The sequence below is a fragment of the Aspergillus tubingensis genome (genome assembly GCF_013340325.1).
Source record: "Aspergillus tubingensis WU-2223L DNA, scaffold_9, whole genome shotgun sequence".
NCBI classification, from domain to species: Eukaryota; Fungi; Ascomycota; class Eurotiomycetes; order Eurotiales; family Aspergillaceae; genus Aspergillus; species Aspergillus tubingensis.
Window position 1 is genome coordinate 775607 of NW_023336283.1, and position 16932 is coordinate 792538.

The following is a 16932-nucleotide window of genomic DNA, read 5'->3' on the forward strand; positions in this document are numbered from 1 at the left end:
AGCCCTCGGTATACATCGAGGAGGACCACTCCCCTACTGAACAGCCTGACCTCTTTGACTCTTCCCTGAAATGGAGTTGACTTCATTCTTTTGGCTTCTGGTGTAAGTTGAAGACAACCACCCACCACAATGCTGTTGCTGCTGACCAGAAAAGGGGCTGGCATCTTGTCAGACGTACCTTACGACTCTATGGATACTGGCGAATGAACCCACTTCCGGTACCAGATAACCCTCGAATGCGATCGGATTGTGTCAGCGTGTTGATACCCACGATTGGCGCACCTGCAGACCTCATACCCCCGCTCCACACCATGTTGGACAACCATCCTAAGGAGATTATTATCGTCACGACAGCAGCTTTGATCGGGAAAATGAGGGCCGCTCTTAAGGAGTTCATTCCGAAAGAACAACTACATAGGATTAAAGCTCTCGACATTCCGCTACCCAATAAAAGAAACCAGCTCATGCGCGGCATCCAAGCAGCCACAGGAGAGGTTATTGTGCTAGCGGACGATGATGTGTATTGGACCAAGAACCTTTTGCAACAAGTCCTCGGCGTTCTGGAATTGGAACCCGAAGTTGGTGGCGTCACCACGCAGGAAGAAGCACATGGTCTGGACGCTCGAAGTCCTGAAACAATCACGTTCTGGGAAGCCCTCGAGGCTCGCCGCCTCAGCATGCGCAATATAGAAATTGCTGCCTCCAGCTGGCTGGATGGTAGTCAAACGGTTTTAACTGGACGGACTGCAGCCTATCGAGCGTGCATCTTGAAAGACCCGGAATATCTGTCTGCGTTCACAAACGAATACTTTGTATGGAGATACCGCATGCACTGCGGCGATGACCAGTTTACTACCCGTTGGCTATTGAACCACGGATGGAAAACCCGTATGCAGACAGGGGCTATGATCTACTGCGAGGCTCTCAACGACAGTCGTCATGTGAAACAGACCCTACGATGGGCAAGGAATGGTAAGATCTCAAGTCTGAAGCGGTTTTTCGGATCAAAACGAATGTGGAAGCGGTTAGTTATCCCCTTATCTTCCTTTGATGGTCATTCTTCAATAGTAACACAAGTATTAGATATCCATGGCTAGCTATTACCACATCCCGTACAGTATTATCCATGGTACTCCAGTTATGGCGTCTTTCGTTCGTGGTGTTTATTTTCTCTGACCCATGGCTTGTCATTGAGAGGCTTTTCAGCCGAAGGTAAGGAATATGGCCTGTGTGCGCGCGCCTATTGAGCCTTGCTAACCGTGCAGGCTAACTTTCTGGATTGGCTTCTATGTACCACTGCTCGTTGAACACATTGCATACGGTATGGTGCACAGGTGGTATTTTAGACATCTAGGAGCCCAGATATTGAAGGATCTCATACAGTACTATTTCGTTTCTCTCTATACGACCCTAACTCTGCATGCGGTAAGTTTCCACCCAAGCATTCTAGAAATTAACGCGGATATTGATAGATTATAGAACCACTGGGGCTCCCGGCAAGTTTGATGATTGGGAGCAGTTGTACGTGTGCTGTCAGGAACTTGGTAGTGCTGTCAAGTACCATACCGGTCTCAAACTCAGGCAGGCATGTTGGAGAAATATATTTTCGTCCAATTCCCCCAAATGGAGTTCTGCTATACGCCTATATAACCTCTATTATTTCTTGCAACATAGTATGATATAGTAGGATATCAAGCATTGAAACAGCCACTCTTTCACCTCGGCATTAGTTCCTGAACCAACTAACGAGCGAGGCTGCTGTAGTCCGAGGACCAGAACAGAAGACCTCGAGTGACCAATAGACTCGATAAAGGAGAATTGACGAGAACTTATGGAAGTAAAAAAGCGATAGTGATACAAAGAACGAAAGATGTTGCGCGGGTGAGAGACAGAAGTAATCCCTCGACACTGAAAGCTAAGCGAAGTATGTGGGGAAGGAAGGAACTGTGTCCTTGCATTAGCCCAAACTTAAGTAGGAAAAAAGCTAAATCATCTCTCAGGAACAAGACCAATCACTTTTTTTTCTGTGATGTGTGATTTCGGTGTATCTCAATCGGAATTACTGACGCAGTGACGGAGTAGCGGTGAGTCGGCAAGGGAGAGGTGTCAAGTTGGCAATTGTTCATCGCAGAAGCATTGTCGGGATCTTTGGTGTTGTAGGCTACAGCATACAGGTCATCATGCTCCGAATTCAAAATTCAAGAGATCTACATATATGGAAGTAAAAGATAACACTAGAAGAAAAGCACATACCCTGAGGTAATCCCCGAAAAAACGGTACTGTAAATGGTCAATCAATATTAAAATGCCGATGTTTTGGATGTCGCATATAAAATGCCGTGCAGAAAAGACATTTCTAGAAAAGGCTCGACAACATAGTCTTATCTGTCGCAGATCATGTTGGGTGGTGACTGGAGGATGCTGCTAGGAAGTAAATTCCCATGCCTATCGGCCATTGTAGACATGTCTGCAACTAAGACCTATGGTTCAAATGGGTGCCTGCAGTGCATATGATGTTTCAACTGCAGGCAAGGATCATGACTGCCGGTGAACCACATCAAATATGACGCGACATAGGGATATAGAGCCCCTCCTCACTGCCTGTCATTTCTTTTAACATGGCTCTTTCAAAGTAAGAGAACGTATTTTAGGTGAACGACGAAGCTTCGTAATGGGATCTAACAGTATGGAAAATATGTCGAACCAGTGGCCAGAGGGCAACTTTCAGAAGGTATGTATGATTGGCGCGGGCTATGTGGGTAAGTCGGGACCAGCTGTTACCCTCATAGCAGTTTCAAAACTCTCATGACTTATGTTTCTCTTGCTTCAGGTGCATTGACAGCAATAGCTCTGGCTTCTAAGAACCCATCTGTGCACTTCAGTGTGGTCGACAAAGATGCCTCCCTGATTGCGGCTTGGAATTCAGACCACATCCCCATATTCGAGCCTGGCCTCGAAGATATCTTATTTGAGGATGGCCAAATCCAGGAGAACGCACTTCGTGTTTTGTTACACGGTTATGAAGGGAGGCGGAGGAGAAGGCTTGCGAACATAACCTTCTCTGCTGATATTAATACACACATATCAGACGCCAAAATCATTTTCATATGTGTTGACACTCCATCAGAAGTCTCTGTAAGTCTCACATCATGAGTTTGTGAAACGATGTAGGAGGTTCTGATTGCCCAGTTTCCTGATAGCGATGAGATCAGAGGCCTCGACCTGAAGAATCTAGAGTCTGCCATCAACTCAATCGCGGAGCTTTCTACAGGGCACAAGGTTATAGTCCAGAAAAGTACTGCACCTAGTGGCATCTGTCAATGGATAAAAAAGACGGTTCGTGATGCTTTTTCAAGCAGCAGTCATGTAACGATGGACCCAACTGACTAGTTTACGATTAGCTTAAAGCTGCCGCTCCACCAACGGCATCATTCGACATAATATCTAGCCCCGAGTTCCTAGCTCAAGGCACCGCAATGCAAGATCTCTTGAGCCCTAGCCGGGTGGTTATTGGCTATGAACCAGCAGCAGACGGCACCGTTCCCGAGTCAGGGAAAGCCCTAATACGCTTATACACACCATGGGTGCCTCAGGAACGAATAGTCACGACCGACACATGGTCATCAGAGCTAGCCAAAATTGCTTCCAATGCACTCATTGCCCAGCGCATCAACAGCATAAACTCCCTAAGCGCTGTCTGCGAAGCGACTGGCGCAAGCGTCACCGAGCTCTCCCGGATTGCTGGTCTCGACCCACGAATCGGACCGCAATGTCTGCGAGCCGGATTCGGATTCGGCGGTTCTTGCCTGCGCAAAGATGTCTGCTGCTTGATTTATCTAGCTCGTAAGCTAGGACTTGACGACGTGGCCGAGTACTGGCGGGGAGTGATTCAAATCAATGACTCCCAATCCACACGCATCACGAAACGGATAATGTCATTTTTGCCCCCTGATGTAGCAGGGATCGAGACGAAGGCAGCTATTCTTGGTTTCTCTTTCAAGAAAAACACAACGGACATTCGAAATACCACTGCGATCAAGTTAGTTCGAGATTTGGTTGGCCGTGGATTACGCGTCAATGTCTTTGATCCGCACGTCCCGAGGCAACGCATTGAAAAGGCACTGATGTTACAGTGTGGTGCGGCTCATGTGAATACTGCTGTGGTAGAGAGCACTGAGGCAGCGTGTGAGGGATGCAGCGTGATTGTGTTGCATACCGACTGGGATGAGTTTGTAGGGGCTGGTGTGGATTGGAAGAATATTGTGGCTCGGATGCAAGAGCCAAGGTTGTTATTGGGGCCTCCTGGGTTATTTCATGTATACAAGATGAAGCAGTATGGGTTTACTGTTCTGGAGGTTGGGAAGCCATAGACAAGGGAGAGTTTCCTTTGCATAGACCTAAAGGAGGATTGAGAAGTAACAGCATATTGGGTGTTTTATATCTGAGCCCAAATACCATTCTTCACGTTTCTCCTCTTCTCCATAGGCGTTACACTTTTATTGTACCATGGGAGGTAGGAACTCATTTGAAGCCACAGCAGCGATTCATGAATCTATTCTGATTATTCCTATTTTTTAATAACTTACTACCTAGTATCAATAGTACAATGGACAGCTCATGTCAGTGTTTAGGGTGAAAATGTCTAAACCAAAGGGTTTGTGTAGGGGATCAGTACAATTTATGAGAATTATGAACGGAAGAAGAAGAGCAAAATAAATACTCCATACACCTTAGTGGCAGCGACTCGAAATTTAAATGCGATATACCATTCTTAAATTGAGATACAGGGATTGCTATCTATACTTTCCCCTTTTGTGCTTCCTCTTCAAACTTCTCCACTACTTCCATGAGATTGATGAATTTGCGATAGAAGGGAAATGTTTCTATAGTCGTTTGCAAACCCTCCTCTATAAGCTCACGAGCATCTTCGAGATCCTTCATGTTACGCTCACGCTCATAGCGCATGAGCAAACATTCAGATAGCTCAATGAGATACTTATGACTATAGGCTTCAGTGGGTAGCCTAAGTCCATTTGCCTCTTCAGCCACCTCATTTGCCTGACGTAAACATTCTGGCTTGTCAGGATACTTTGAAGCAGTCGTCCTCAACCAGAAAGTCAACGTGTGAAGCGCACTGGGGTATCTCGGATTCTTCTTTGACATGCCATGTATAGCCCTCTGCGCACATTCCACAGCCCTGCGTAAGTCATCGTCTTGGGGCTGCTCCGCCCTTTGAAATCGGTATCCCAACCACATGGACAAGGAGTGATAAAATAGCTGTTTGTCTGCTTTGCTCAGGTCAGGGGTATGAGTCAAGGCGTTCTCAGTATCTTCAATTGCCTGATCGAGGTCCTCGTTCCAGTTTGCCCAAACAGCGTGCTGATGCAATGCCCTAGCTCGGTCAATACTGCCAATTGGTGTCACTCGCAGCGCTCTCTCGGCAACCTCCAGGCCAGTTTTCAAGTCCGAGCTTTCGTAAACATACAAAGCATGCTCGAGAACGCGTGCTCGGCTTAGGTTAATAAGCATCCTACCTAGCCTGGGGTCTGCTTCTGCCGTTTGCTCGACCACGTTGGCGGTGATTTCTATCGCGCAAGTAAGATCCGCATGTGAGTTAAATTTAGCAGACCTTAAGATCAGGCCTTGGGACATGTTGTTGAGAGCCTCTGTCATGCTTCTACTCCCTAGATGTACCATGTTCTGGAAAAGCCTCGCCTCCGCTTCAGACGTAAAGCCAGAGCAACAGAGCATTGACAATACGACATCGAAGGATAGGGTATAATATTCCTCTTGGAGTCTTGGGAGCATCTCAATAAGGGTTTCTGGACTTCTTCCCTCTTTAGTTCTTATGACTTGCTGATGAACTAGCCACTGGCAAAACGCATATTGCCCAAGTGGAAATGTGTCCCAATACCATTGTTGATGCTCGAGCTGCTCACAAAGAGGCAGGTGGAAGAAATCCTCAACAGAGATTATCTCCGGGCGTTGATTGAATGGGGCGGAGATATAACGCATGCAGCTGTTGAGTATCGTTACATGGCAGGACACGGTGCTGATCGATTGTAGCCAGGCTGGTCTTCTGTCCTTCGGTCTCACTTGGCTTTCTTGTCCCGATAGAAGATAGTCCTTAACCGTATGATGAATAAAGTAGATACGGTCATTATATGTCACTAGTAGGAAATGACATCGTTCTAATATGTCTGCTTTAAATAGAAGTGGGTTGAACTCGTCTCCACGCTCAAAGGCCTCGTCATCCATACCAACCTTCAAGGCAATTTCCATTTCCGCAACGGTCAAAGGTCTCTGTGCGGCCAAGACAATCTCCAACATAGCTTTCACTGCTTCACGATCTGCTTCATCTATTGCGTCCAGTAGCTCGGTATACGCGTCAAAGACTGTCTCTGGAATATTATCGAATTCTTTGACCCATGCCCTCAGCGATCTTGTCATACTCAGCTTCTTCTTATCCAAAACATCGAAAAGCAATTTGACAAATAGATATGTCCGATCTCCTTCAACGCGCTTTCTGAGCATTTCTCGGAGCTGTAAACAAACAGACTCATTTTCGATCTTCCGTTTCTGCATGAACCTCTCCAGACGTCGACTCGCAACACATTGAATATCCCTTGAAAGAAACTCCCGGCATTGCGCATCTTGATCGAGGTCCAAAATGAAATCCATCACGGGGTGAAAGCCGTCAATGATGCCACTCAGTGGACGGGCAGTGCAGAAGAGCTTCAGAGCTGGGCTATCGAAACCGTGCAAGTGCTGAATAAACTTTTCCCTTGCGCCAGGCTCACTTTCATCCAAGGCGTCAAGCAGAACAACAATACTATCCGGTTCAGCTTTAACGAGTACCTTATGAAGGAGCTCCCATAGAAAACGGAAATTTGATCGTATGTCGCCCGGGTCCTTGTTCTGAATATCATCCGCCACGTGGACAATCCAGTCTGGTCGATTCTGGAATAATTGATACATAATGTGGCAAAAAGCAACATTCATGTTATTTTGCTGACCACCGCGGTCGCTGAAAAAGAATGAGCAAACCGCAGGTCCACCTGGTCTAGATAGTGACTCATGAAGAGATTTGGTCAGCACCGACTTTCCAGTACCGGGGTTGGCCACCACAAGCAGAGAACGAGTTGATCCGGATTCCCATTCTTGATATATTCTGTGCTCACGGAAGCCTTCGGTTGTTCCACTTGAAGGATTGCTGATATCCTCGTAGTAGGCTTGATACGAATCAATATCCAGATGTGTTTCGTCGAGCCTAAACTTTGCGATTAGCTTTGACTGTTGCCTCAACGCAAACTGCCTGTAGAGTTCTGATGCCAAGCCGGTCTTCATTTGGGCTGAAGCTGATTTGATGCCTTTGAGCGTGTCCAACACTTGTGTTCTGAAATCGATTTCCATATACTTCTGCACCTCGCTCTCAGCTTCTTCGATCTTAGCCAGTCTATCCTCCGCGGATGAGCCCAGCCCCACGAAGGTCTTGGAAAGAATTCTGAACTTGTGATGGCATTCTCGCAAAGTCAAGATCTGGAATTCAATAATGAGCCTGTATAGCTCTATGATTGCCTCTTTGAGCGGAGCCTTCGACTGCCGGAACTGCTGGGGAGACTGCCACGTTTCAGATTTTAGAAGCTCGATCAAGTGCGCATACCATGGAAGCTTCGCGATAATATACAGGAGGCCATTATGACTCGCACTAACTTGATCACTGTATTTGACAAGCTTCGTTCTCTCAGTCCTCATGTTTGGAGCGATATCGATGATCCAGATTAACCTACCGGAGTCAATACTAAACAGACCCCTGTCCAGGCAATAGAGGCAGGTGGGTAAACAGCCAGCATGCTCGATATTCCATCCTTGGTCGAGTTGAATACTTTCGAGAAGGTATCGAATGCTTTGATATCAGCTGCGCTATTGCTGCTTTCCTCGACCAACTCGTCCATCAATTTCTGGCGACTTTCCCCGTCTAGACCAGCAAGTTGACGCGTTAGGGGCATCTGATCGTTGTTGACGTTGCCAGAATCAGGGTCCGTCGCCGACGGGAGCTTTGAACGGACTACCTTCTCATATTCAATCACCAATTTCTCCATCCCCTTGTTATTGCGTATGCGACCGTAGGCCTCTTCCCAAATGCCTTCTACATCTGGTATTTCCTGTTCATCCATAACGGGGGATATATGATTTGTCTGCTCCTTTGACTCGATTTCACTCGGTCCATGTTCGGAGCTATGGCGATTAGATTGTGAGCTCTCCACTTGCTTTGTTGTTTCGCCGAAGGACTGATTAGACTCCTTGAGGGGAGTTGATGCTGATGCTTGACCGGTGTCATTCCCCAGTGACTCTTTGTGTTTGCTTTTGCTTTTCGCACTGAATCGTAATTTGAGACACGCGAGCCACTTGGATTGACCCATTATGGGCAATATGTTGGGAAGCGGACGATACAGACGAGAAAGAATGAGGATGCACTTGGGGAGGAACGAGCCATCACCGCGAAATTAAGTACAGGTGCGGTGCAATTTTTGCTTCTTTCAGCTAGCACTACGAACGATGTCCCAGCGCGTATACCCTTGTCAATTTATGACGTGTTCCTGCTCGTGGATCCTTAGTGTGGTCTTTTGTGCGGCTGACTTGCATTCAACATGGCCAATCATGCCTTTTCCACGCCTTACTTGCAACCAGCCAGAGAGCACTCGGTCGCATAGTACTACTGCTCAAGGCACTATGGCTGTTAGCCATTGAGCTCACGACTCAAGATAGGGACTTATCTTGAGCTTAAAATAAACCAAATATTGCCACGCTGCTTCGGGTAGATGTATAAACTATCCTTTCTGGGTAATAACTACATAGCAGTGGGTTATCAGGGCTATTTAATGTATTGAGGAAAATAATCCTACATAATTATGTTTGATGTCGCCCACTTTATCGCAAGACAAAGAAGGACCTGCATCTTAATAGCAAAAGTTTGTTTGGTTATGCAATTTTTATTTACTTTGTCCGACTTCATCTCCTACCTGGAGCTTTCACGAAGACGCCCCAAGGCGGGGTAGCTACAGTGACAAAAGTTTGGGCCGCGAAGTGATGCGTTTTCTGTCCACTGGTTGTGACCAATAATTGAGCTGATACGACTCAGTGGTTGTTGATCTTATCCCTGGTTGGTAACAATTTTTGCGCCCGATGCTGCACTAAGGTCAAGGGCTGCCCTTCGCTCCGTTCAGCCTGCTTGCCGAACGCGCCGTCGGAGATAGTGAACCTGCTAGTCATGCACTGATGCCAATCGATCTCAAAAGTATATCACAACGTGGTATTCTCGCAAGAATAAACAGAATCATCTCTCCAAGTTCGGTCTTCTATGTAATACGCGTAGGTAAAATATGCATAACGCGAAACTTCACAGACTAGTCAGCAGCAGGACTAGAATATTATATAGTGGACACAATCTTGCGTTGGGCCATTGGCCGGCCTTTTGCCCCAAGTGAAGTGTACCCGAGTTATTCTATGTGTTATGTACTACCGTCTATAGGAACTTGTTGGTTGTTGACTAGATGGGGGTTTATATTACCTTCCAATATGCTACGACAGCTTGAGCTAGGAATCACCAGCAGCGTGCTACGCTTTTTGGCATTGAACACACGAATGATACACGATTTCTGCGATGAATACTCGTCGAAGCAGTAAAATAAAATTTACCACAAAGTATCAAATCACTGCTGGCTAATTTGCCTCTTTGGGATAATCCGCATGCAGATTGCAGCCTTCTATGCATGTCCCATCAAGGACGTTGGCCCATGCAAGCTCTTATCGGAATACCTGATATTAGGCCTGTTGATGGAATTAAGAATTGCAGTGGCTTCGGGCTATGTCACGTACTAGGACACCTATCAATGACAGTGTTTTCTATTCAGAAACTAGAATATTTCTCGGAAGTCGCATACAGATTATCTTTTGTATCTCGGTCTATATCTTCCCCCATTGTTTGCTTCCTGTGAACTAAACCACGATATAAGCCACCTCACAGTAATTCATGTATATGCGTGTATATATGACGAGAGTGAGATCGCACCTTAGCATACTGGCCACCACCCTCAAAGAAGCCGGATATGCTCCTGGATATCCACCAAAACATCCTCAAAGCTCGTATAATGACCCGCCCAGCACGGATGAATAATTCCCTTCAACTGCACATCCGTAAGATCCGGAAACTCCTTCCTCTGAAATCGCTCCTCGATTTGCTTGTCTGTCATCCCTGGATAAGGATACTGACTGGTTACCAGATAATAAATAGCTGAGCCGAAATCCGAAATATCCCGCTTCACAGCCTGTGGCGTAGCGTCGGTTGAACGAGTAAAATCACCGACCTTCACGTCCAGTAGCTCGTCCACATAAAAGCTCACACAGTCAACATCACCATGAGCTATCCCGTTGTCGTGAATGAACTGCAGAGCTTCCACTGCTTGCTCCGCAAAGCGGAGAATCATAGGGGGTGGGATCCCATAATCGAAACCGTATGAATATTTCCGCAACGTACCGTGTTTTGCGTATTCCAGGAGGATCCCGTGCTCTGTAGAGCCGTAGTACTTTAGGAGGGATGATGGTCTCGGGAGTGGTGAGCGCTCTAAGCGCTCATATATTTCCTTCTCGTGAGCGCATTCAGCCCCTCCCTCGTCTGTGTTGTATGGGAATTTAATGACGTGCTTTGTTTTGGGGTCTAGCGCTGCTATTCCGCTTTTTCCGACCCCGATCATATCGTCTGCGTCGATACCGGGTGGGAATTGGAGGCCTCCCATTGTTACTAATTCAGGGGTTGGATATACAACGTTGATTTGGTGTCGCTGGGTATTGGGGTGATATTTCCGGTGGGTGGAGAAGCTGTGGGTATTGATCTGGCTGGCCTTGGCGGTGGAGTTTATGAGGGTCAAGGACAAGAGGAGGTTCCGTGACGGCAATATGTCAATATTGAGAGACAAATTTCAATGAAGAGGGAAAGATGAGACACAAAGAGTCAATGAAAGTCAGATTTGACGGCAAAGGAGATATTAAGTACATCGGAAAACTACTGGAAGTGGCGAAGAGCGAGATGTTTCAGATATAGAAATCCCCAGCCACGGGGCGCAGCTGAGATCGTTAGGGCGATGATCATGTTTGCCCGACAGACGCTAATGACATCAGTAATGACTCATAAATCGAGAAATTTTTGCAGTCGGTAGCTGCTTAGCTGCTTAGTTGCTTTGTAGGTTTGAGGCTGAGTCCACCGGCATGATGCGGGGAATGGGGACTTATATAAATATCGTAAAACCTATCTTACACCTCAGTATCGAACCTGATCATCAATCGTTGACTACACCATCATCAGCATCATGTTGGACCCTCTTACACTAGCTATCGCCCCTTGCATATATCTCCTTTACTCGCTACTTAGCATAATACACACACTATACATCCATCCCTTGCGACACATTCCTGGACCTAAATCATGGATCATCCTACCACTCTTCCGACACATTTCAGCAGTCCGAGGGCGATTAGATGCTGACATACATCGCTTTCATGAAGAGTATGGCCCTGTGGTACGCGTCACCCACAACGAAGTCTCTTTCATCACCACAGAAGCGTGGAACAAGATCTACGGACATGGCCACCGTGAACTACCCAAAGTAACCAGCTCCGCGGCCAACCCGAAGGACATAGTTAGCTCCAACACAGCAGACCACAGTCGCTTCCGCAAAGCGCTATCACACGCCTTTTCCTCCAAGGGCTTACAGGCCCAGGAGCCTCTCATCAATAGCTACGTCGACAAATTAATCACCAGGTTAAGGGATATCGCAGAGTCACAGCTCCCAGCTGATATGGTCAAGTGGTACAATCTGACCACCTTCGACATTATCGGTGACCTGGCTTTTGGAGAACCCTTTGGCGGTCTTGAAAGCTCTCAGTATCACTATTGGGTTGCAACGGTCTTCCAATTTATTAAGCTCTTACCGTTCATCAAGTTAAGAGATGCATACCCCACAATCTTCAAGCTTCTAGCCCTCGTTATGCCAAAATCACTCCTGAATGCACGGAAGCGGCAACAGGCGCACACTAGAATAACTGTCCAGAAGAGACTCGACAATGCTTCAAAGTATGATCGCGGAGACTTTATGGATTCAATGTTGCGAAATCACGACACAAATGATGGCCTAACTCACGAAGAGATCGTGGCCAATGCGAATGTGCTTATCATTGCTGGCAGTGAGACGACTGCCACACTGCTTTGCGGCATCACATACTGGCTGCTAAAGAGCCCCGACGCGCTTGAAAAAGTAACTACCGAAGTTCGTTCCGTCATGAAATTTGAGTCCGAAATTACCGCCAGCCTCGTGGCTGCAAAGCTTCCTTACCTGCAAGCCTGCATCGATGAAGCGTTTCGCATGTATCCTCCGGTTCCGACTGGGCTCACCCGCATGACTATCGAGCAGACACTCATCTCGGGCTATGAAATCCCTTCTGGCGTGAGTAAACTAGGATACCCTTGGAACCCTTGGAAGGATACATCCACAATGAATACGGAGTACTAATCTCTTCTCGCATATAGACCAAAGTCTACGTGCATCCGCTCGCTGCTTACAAGTCAGCAAGTAACTTTTATGCACCTGAACATTATCTTCCCGAGCGGTGGCTACCAGAAGCCAAAACAGACCCATCTTCACCATTCTTCTCTGATAACAGAGAAGTGCTCCAACCATTTTCTACTGGGCCGCGGAACTGCATCGGGAGGAACCTGGCTCTTGCTGAAATGCGACTCATTCTTTCCCGTTTGTTGTGGAACTTTGATCTGGAGCTTAGTGAGGAAAGTACACAATGGTCGGATCAGAAGACATTTACCTTGTGGGAGAAGCCTGCGCTGATGTGCAAGTTGTCCTTGAGGAACTAGAATATGGGAGGACACTGTTTGGGTCTGGAATTCATATATAGTCCTTACTCATTGATCTACTTCATTTACTGCATGAACGGTTCTGCAAAACTACGAGTTGCTGAGCTTACCCGTGCGGTACAGTTTATCTGGAGCTAGGGCCGTTTCCGCGTATGGTGTACTGCGATCCGGTCCGTGGAAGTAGAATGTCAAGGCAGTCTGATGCTATCACCTTCAGATTTTATCTAGTTTGGCCTCTAGGACTTTGTGACAGTGCATGCCAGCTCCAACGTGGTACCATTCGAAAGGCATTGAATGTCCATTAATCTCGGTGTCGATATTCAGGACGTCGGTATACCGGATCGCAAACAGGTTCAGTCGAACCCGGATTAAAGACAGACCCTTCCGAAACTATTAAGACACATCTTCCATCTGAATGGAGGGTCTACCCTGCATCCTAGGTTGTGTGGACTGGATAATGAATTAGCGTTTTCGATCTACAAGTTTGCAGGCCAATGGACTTTGCGGAAAGAATAGAGTAAGTGGGTCCGATTTCATTCAATTCATATTCTTATACCTGATTGAGCTGGTGTGGTTAGATGCTAGTTATACAGATACTTGACTATTTGAAGTAAAAACTATGGTCCGAAATATCTCTAAAGTCTTGGAAGTTACAGTAATCATACAAAAATAATATAATGAAATTGACCTGCGTACACAGGATGACGGTTCGGCAGCCCATCAAACTTGACGCCGGAACCGGGTCTCGTCAATCCCGAGCTTACATCACACGGAACTCGATTGCTTAAATCCGAGCTTAAGACCTTACAACCTGTCATCCAGCGGTCTGTGTGAGTGATTTCCAGCGAATAATGTACGGAAATGGGACGGGAGCTGCATTCTTGGTTTAAGCTCTTGTCTATATAACGCTGAACAATCCTGGAATTTTTCCTTTGTTTCTCCGCTGGTCTCGACTTTTATCTTGATTATATCTCCACAGCCATTGTCAGCGGATTTCATTTACCCGAACAACAAAGCGCATACACCGTCTACAATATGCACCTTATTCTTACAGGTGCAACGGGCTTGGTGGGCTCTTCGGTCCTCGATGCCATGCTAAGAAGTGCGGAGGTTGCCAAGATCACTATCCTTAGTCGCAGGCCTGTGCGAATGGCGGAGGATGTGAAAGATCCGCGAATCCAAGTCTTAATTCATGAGAATTTCCAACATTATGAGCCAGAGTTACTCCAGAAGTTGAAAGATGCAGATGGATGCGTCTGGGCTTTAGGAACGAGCACAACAAATGTCACAGAGGAGTATGTATTTGATCAACCTAATCAACCGAAATATTATCAGATTTTAATAGCCTAGCAGTCAGTATGTGAAGATTACCAAGGACTATGCCCTCTCTGCGGCGAAAGCCTTTTCCACCCTCAAGTCCTCGAAGCCACCGTTTCGGTTCATCTATGTCTCCGGTGAAGGAGCTACACAGTCTCCTGGGCTATTTTCTCCGCTATTTGCCAGAGTAAAGGGCGAGACTGAGAAACTACTCAGTGACCTGTCAACCACGAACCCACTACTTCGTGTCGATAGCGTTAGACCAGGCTTTGTTGACGCGGCAGCGCATGGTACCGTTCAATCGTATGTTCCTAACCATGCAGTCAGTGGACTTGGTGCAAGGATTGGAATCGCTTTGGCAGGGCCTCCGATACGGCATATTTTTACCGGGATGCACTGTCCAACCGAGCATCTAGGCAAATTTCTAACGGATATGGCTATGGGCAAGGTAGACGGGAAACTCGAGGGCACGGGAGTATCCAAACTAGGCAGTGGCTGGGTAGTGCAGAACATAGGTTTCCGACGGATATCAGGACTATGATTATGAAATGACTAGTTCTTTTGATCCTCCATGTATGATAAGTATATGAGAAGCTCAACTGCCGTTACTTGATTATCTGGGCTTAAAGAGACCTACGAGAGAACCTGAGGCCTGAAAAACGCTTGGTTCAACTATATTAGAATATTTATATATCTCTTTTCAATATTGTTAGAAAAGGCTAATTCATAGTCATTATTAGTATCATAAAATAACTGAATAAATCATTCTTAAATGATAGTAGTTACAATCGGAAGAATCTTATTGAAGATTACTATTTCCACGGCGTTATATTGTAACCTAATCTCAAAAATCAAGTTCCTGGGCAAGTTTGTTTTATCGTTGCTCGCAAGTGGGTCCAATGAATGAGCGCTATGAGTACTGATGATCTGTGATTCACATATAATTCTCCGGATCACAAAGTTGCTTTATAGCTGGAGATTGAGTGTCTACTGGTGAGCTCGATACATTACTGTCAATCTGTCACCATGTATTAGATTACATAGAAATACCTACTCTCTGGCACATCAAGCTGCCTACACTGTCTATAAACCCTTTCTCCCCTAATTTGCCTGTCTTTCTGTGTAGCGATTCCGATCCCATTCCTCCAAATAGTACCAAATCACGATGGGTCACACAACCTTCATCAACGTACGACTTTGTGCCATTCGCAGAGCAACAAAGAACGCGATGCCCACGAAGATCACGAGTACCGCAAAGACTTGCATCCAGCGATAGTTGGTTCCTTGGATCAAAGCCCCACCAATCGGGTTACCTGTTAGACAGGCAAAGGCCGAGACGAAGTAGATCATGCCCACTCTCACACCGATTTCCCGAATGTCTGAAATCTTGGCAATACAGGCAGGAAGTAAAGAGATAAAAGAGCCAGACCCCCATCCAAAGACGATACTGAATGCCATAGTCGTTCCAGGGGTATCAATAAACCAAAGCACGAATATTGAAACAATGACAATTGCGACGTTGACGATGATCGTGTTGAAGCAGCCATATCGGTCTCCGATGAAACCACATCCGACACGAGCCAGAACGCTGTTCACTGTTATTAGCGTCTCCGTTTACAAGCCAAGGGGGGGATTCGTTATATACCTCGCGGCATTTAGTGAGATAAGCTGGTAATTTGAGAAGACCAATGACATCCCCAGACTCTCCGCATAGACGACGATGTAGTTGATAGGAATGAATACACCCCAGAAAGTGAAGTAGGCAGCTAATGCCAACAGGACGAATTTGACCTCCCTAAACGGGCGCACGAAGGACCGCAAAGACACTGGCGTCGGCTGATGCTTGAGATTCGAGGTGGTGGCGATGCTAGCGAACGAGAGGAGGATAAGAAACGTCAATGCGATGGCACGAATTGTCCAACCGAAGCTCAGTCCGTCAGCTATCAGGTAGTCGAACATGATTCTGCAGAAAACCAGTATTAGCGATCGACAACTCTCAATGAGTGATCAATACCCGGTACGTGTAGCAAGAAGAACATACGGTAGGATAACGCCGCCCAGCGATGAGCCGCTAGCCACAATACCAATAGCGAGAGCCTTTCTTCGTTTGAAGTAGGTACTAACTGCGTTCATTCCAGAATAAAATAGCGAGCAGGCACCAATTCCGGATAGAATACTCTGTGAGAGGAACATTTGGTAATATTCCGTGCTCAGGCTTAGAAACACCAGGCCTAGAATGTGAGCGCAGGCACCTAATATCACAGCGTAACGGGGCCCATAGTTGTCAAATATCTTTCCAAACACAGGAGCGAGGACAATCAACATAAAAAGATTAGCTGAAGGGATCCAAGACACCGCAGAGGATGAATATGAGGAGAGCTGGTGCTCTGAATAATAGGCTTGGAAAACGCCAATGCTGCTAGTCCAGCCAAAGGAACAAAAGTTGCAACACCAGGCACCCGCAACTGCTAACCAAGCTCTGCGTCCTCCTTCCGGATAGGTATATGCCAGAGGGGCTGGGGATGCATCGGACAACGGGGAGTCAACCGGCTGGGGCCCGAGAATTTTTGGTCCGCGGCCACGATCTTCCTCATCAGGGCCTTTTTCCATTTCGAAATTGAAGAAGGGAGATTCCCAGGGTTGCAAGAGGAGGAAAAGACCGAAGTAAATTTACTGTAGTTGTTGCAGCCGCC

The 16932-nt window shown here is 46.7% G+C and overlaps 7 protein-coding genes across 7 annotated transcripts; 4 read left to right on the plus strand and 3 right to left on the minus strand.

The window, feature by feature from the left end:
• Positions 1-311: 311 nt before the first annotated feature.
• AtWU_08339 (polysaccharide synthase) lies at positions 312-1097 on the plus strand (the record flags this gene model as incomplete). The annotated part of the gene is made up of 1 exon (XM_035503447.1): positions 312-1097. One exon carries the CDS (start codon positions 312-314, stop codon positions 1095-1097), a length of 786 nt encoding a protein of 261 aa, XP_035359340.1.
• Positions 1098-2671: 1574 nt separating this feature from the next.
• Positions 2672-4370, plus strand: AtWU_08340 (nucleotide sugar dehydrogenase; the record flags this gene model as incomplete). The annotated part of the gene is made up of 4 exons (XM_035503448.1): positions 2672-2759; positions 2831-3135; positions 3190-3336; positions 3402-4370. 4 exons carry the CDS (start codon positions 2672-2674, stop codon positions 4368-4370), a joined length of 1509 nt encoding a protein of 502 aa, XP_035359341.1.
• Positions 4371-4797: 427 nt separating this feature from the next.
• AtWU_08341 (vegetative incompatibility protein HET-E-1) lies at positions 4798-8423 on the minus strand (the record flags this gene model as incomplete). Its single annotated transcript, XM_035503449.1, has 2 exons — positions 4798-7734; positions 7791-8423. 2 exons carry the CDS (start codon positions 8421-8423, stop codon positions 4798-4800), a joined length of 3570 nt encoding a protein of 1189 aa, XP_035359342.1.
• Positions 8424-10094: 1671 nt separating this feature from the next.
• On the minus strand, positions 10095-10796 carry AtWU_08342 (kinase-like protein; the record flags this gene model as incomplete). The annotated part of the gene is made up of 1 exon (XM_035503450.1): positions 10095-10796. One exon carries the CDS (start codon positions 10794-10796, stop codon positions 10095-10097), a length of 702 nt encoding a protein of 233 aa, XP_035359343.1.
• A 570-nt stretch (positions 10797-11366) lies between these two features.
• On the plus strand, positions 11367-12922 carry AtWU_08343 (cytochrome P450; the record flags this gene model as incomplete). Its single annotated transcript, XM_035503451.1, has 2 exons — positions 11367-12500; positions 12584-12922. The coding sequence occupies 2 exons, from the start codon at positions 11367-11369 to the stop codon at positions 12920-12922; spliced, it is 1473 nt and encodes a 490-aa protein (XP_035359344.1).
• Positions 12923-13957: 1035 nt separating this feature from the next.
• On the plus strand, positions 13958-14780 carry AtWU_08344 (putative nucleoside-diphosphate-sugar epimerases; the record flags this gene model as incomplete). Its single annotated transcript, XM_035503452.1, has 2 exons — positions 13958-14217; positions 14276-14780. 2 exons carry the CDS (start codon positions 13958-13960, stop codon positions 14778-14780), a joined length of 765 nt encoding a protein of 254 aa, XP_035359345.1.
• Positions 14781-15409: 629 nt separating this feature from the next.
• AtWU_08345 (monocarboxylate transporter 4) lies at positions 15410-16849 on the minus strand (the record flags this gene model as incomplete). Its single annotated transcript, XM_035503453.1, has 3 exons — positions 15410-15827; positions 15885-16202; positions 16281-16849. The coding sequence occupies 3 exons, from the start codon at positions 16847-16849 to the stop codon at positions 15410-15412; spliced, it is 1305 nt and encodes a 434-aa protein (XP_035359346.1).
• Positions 16850-16932: the final 83 nt, after the last annotated feature.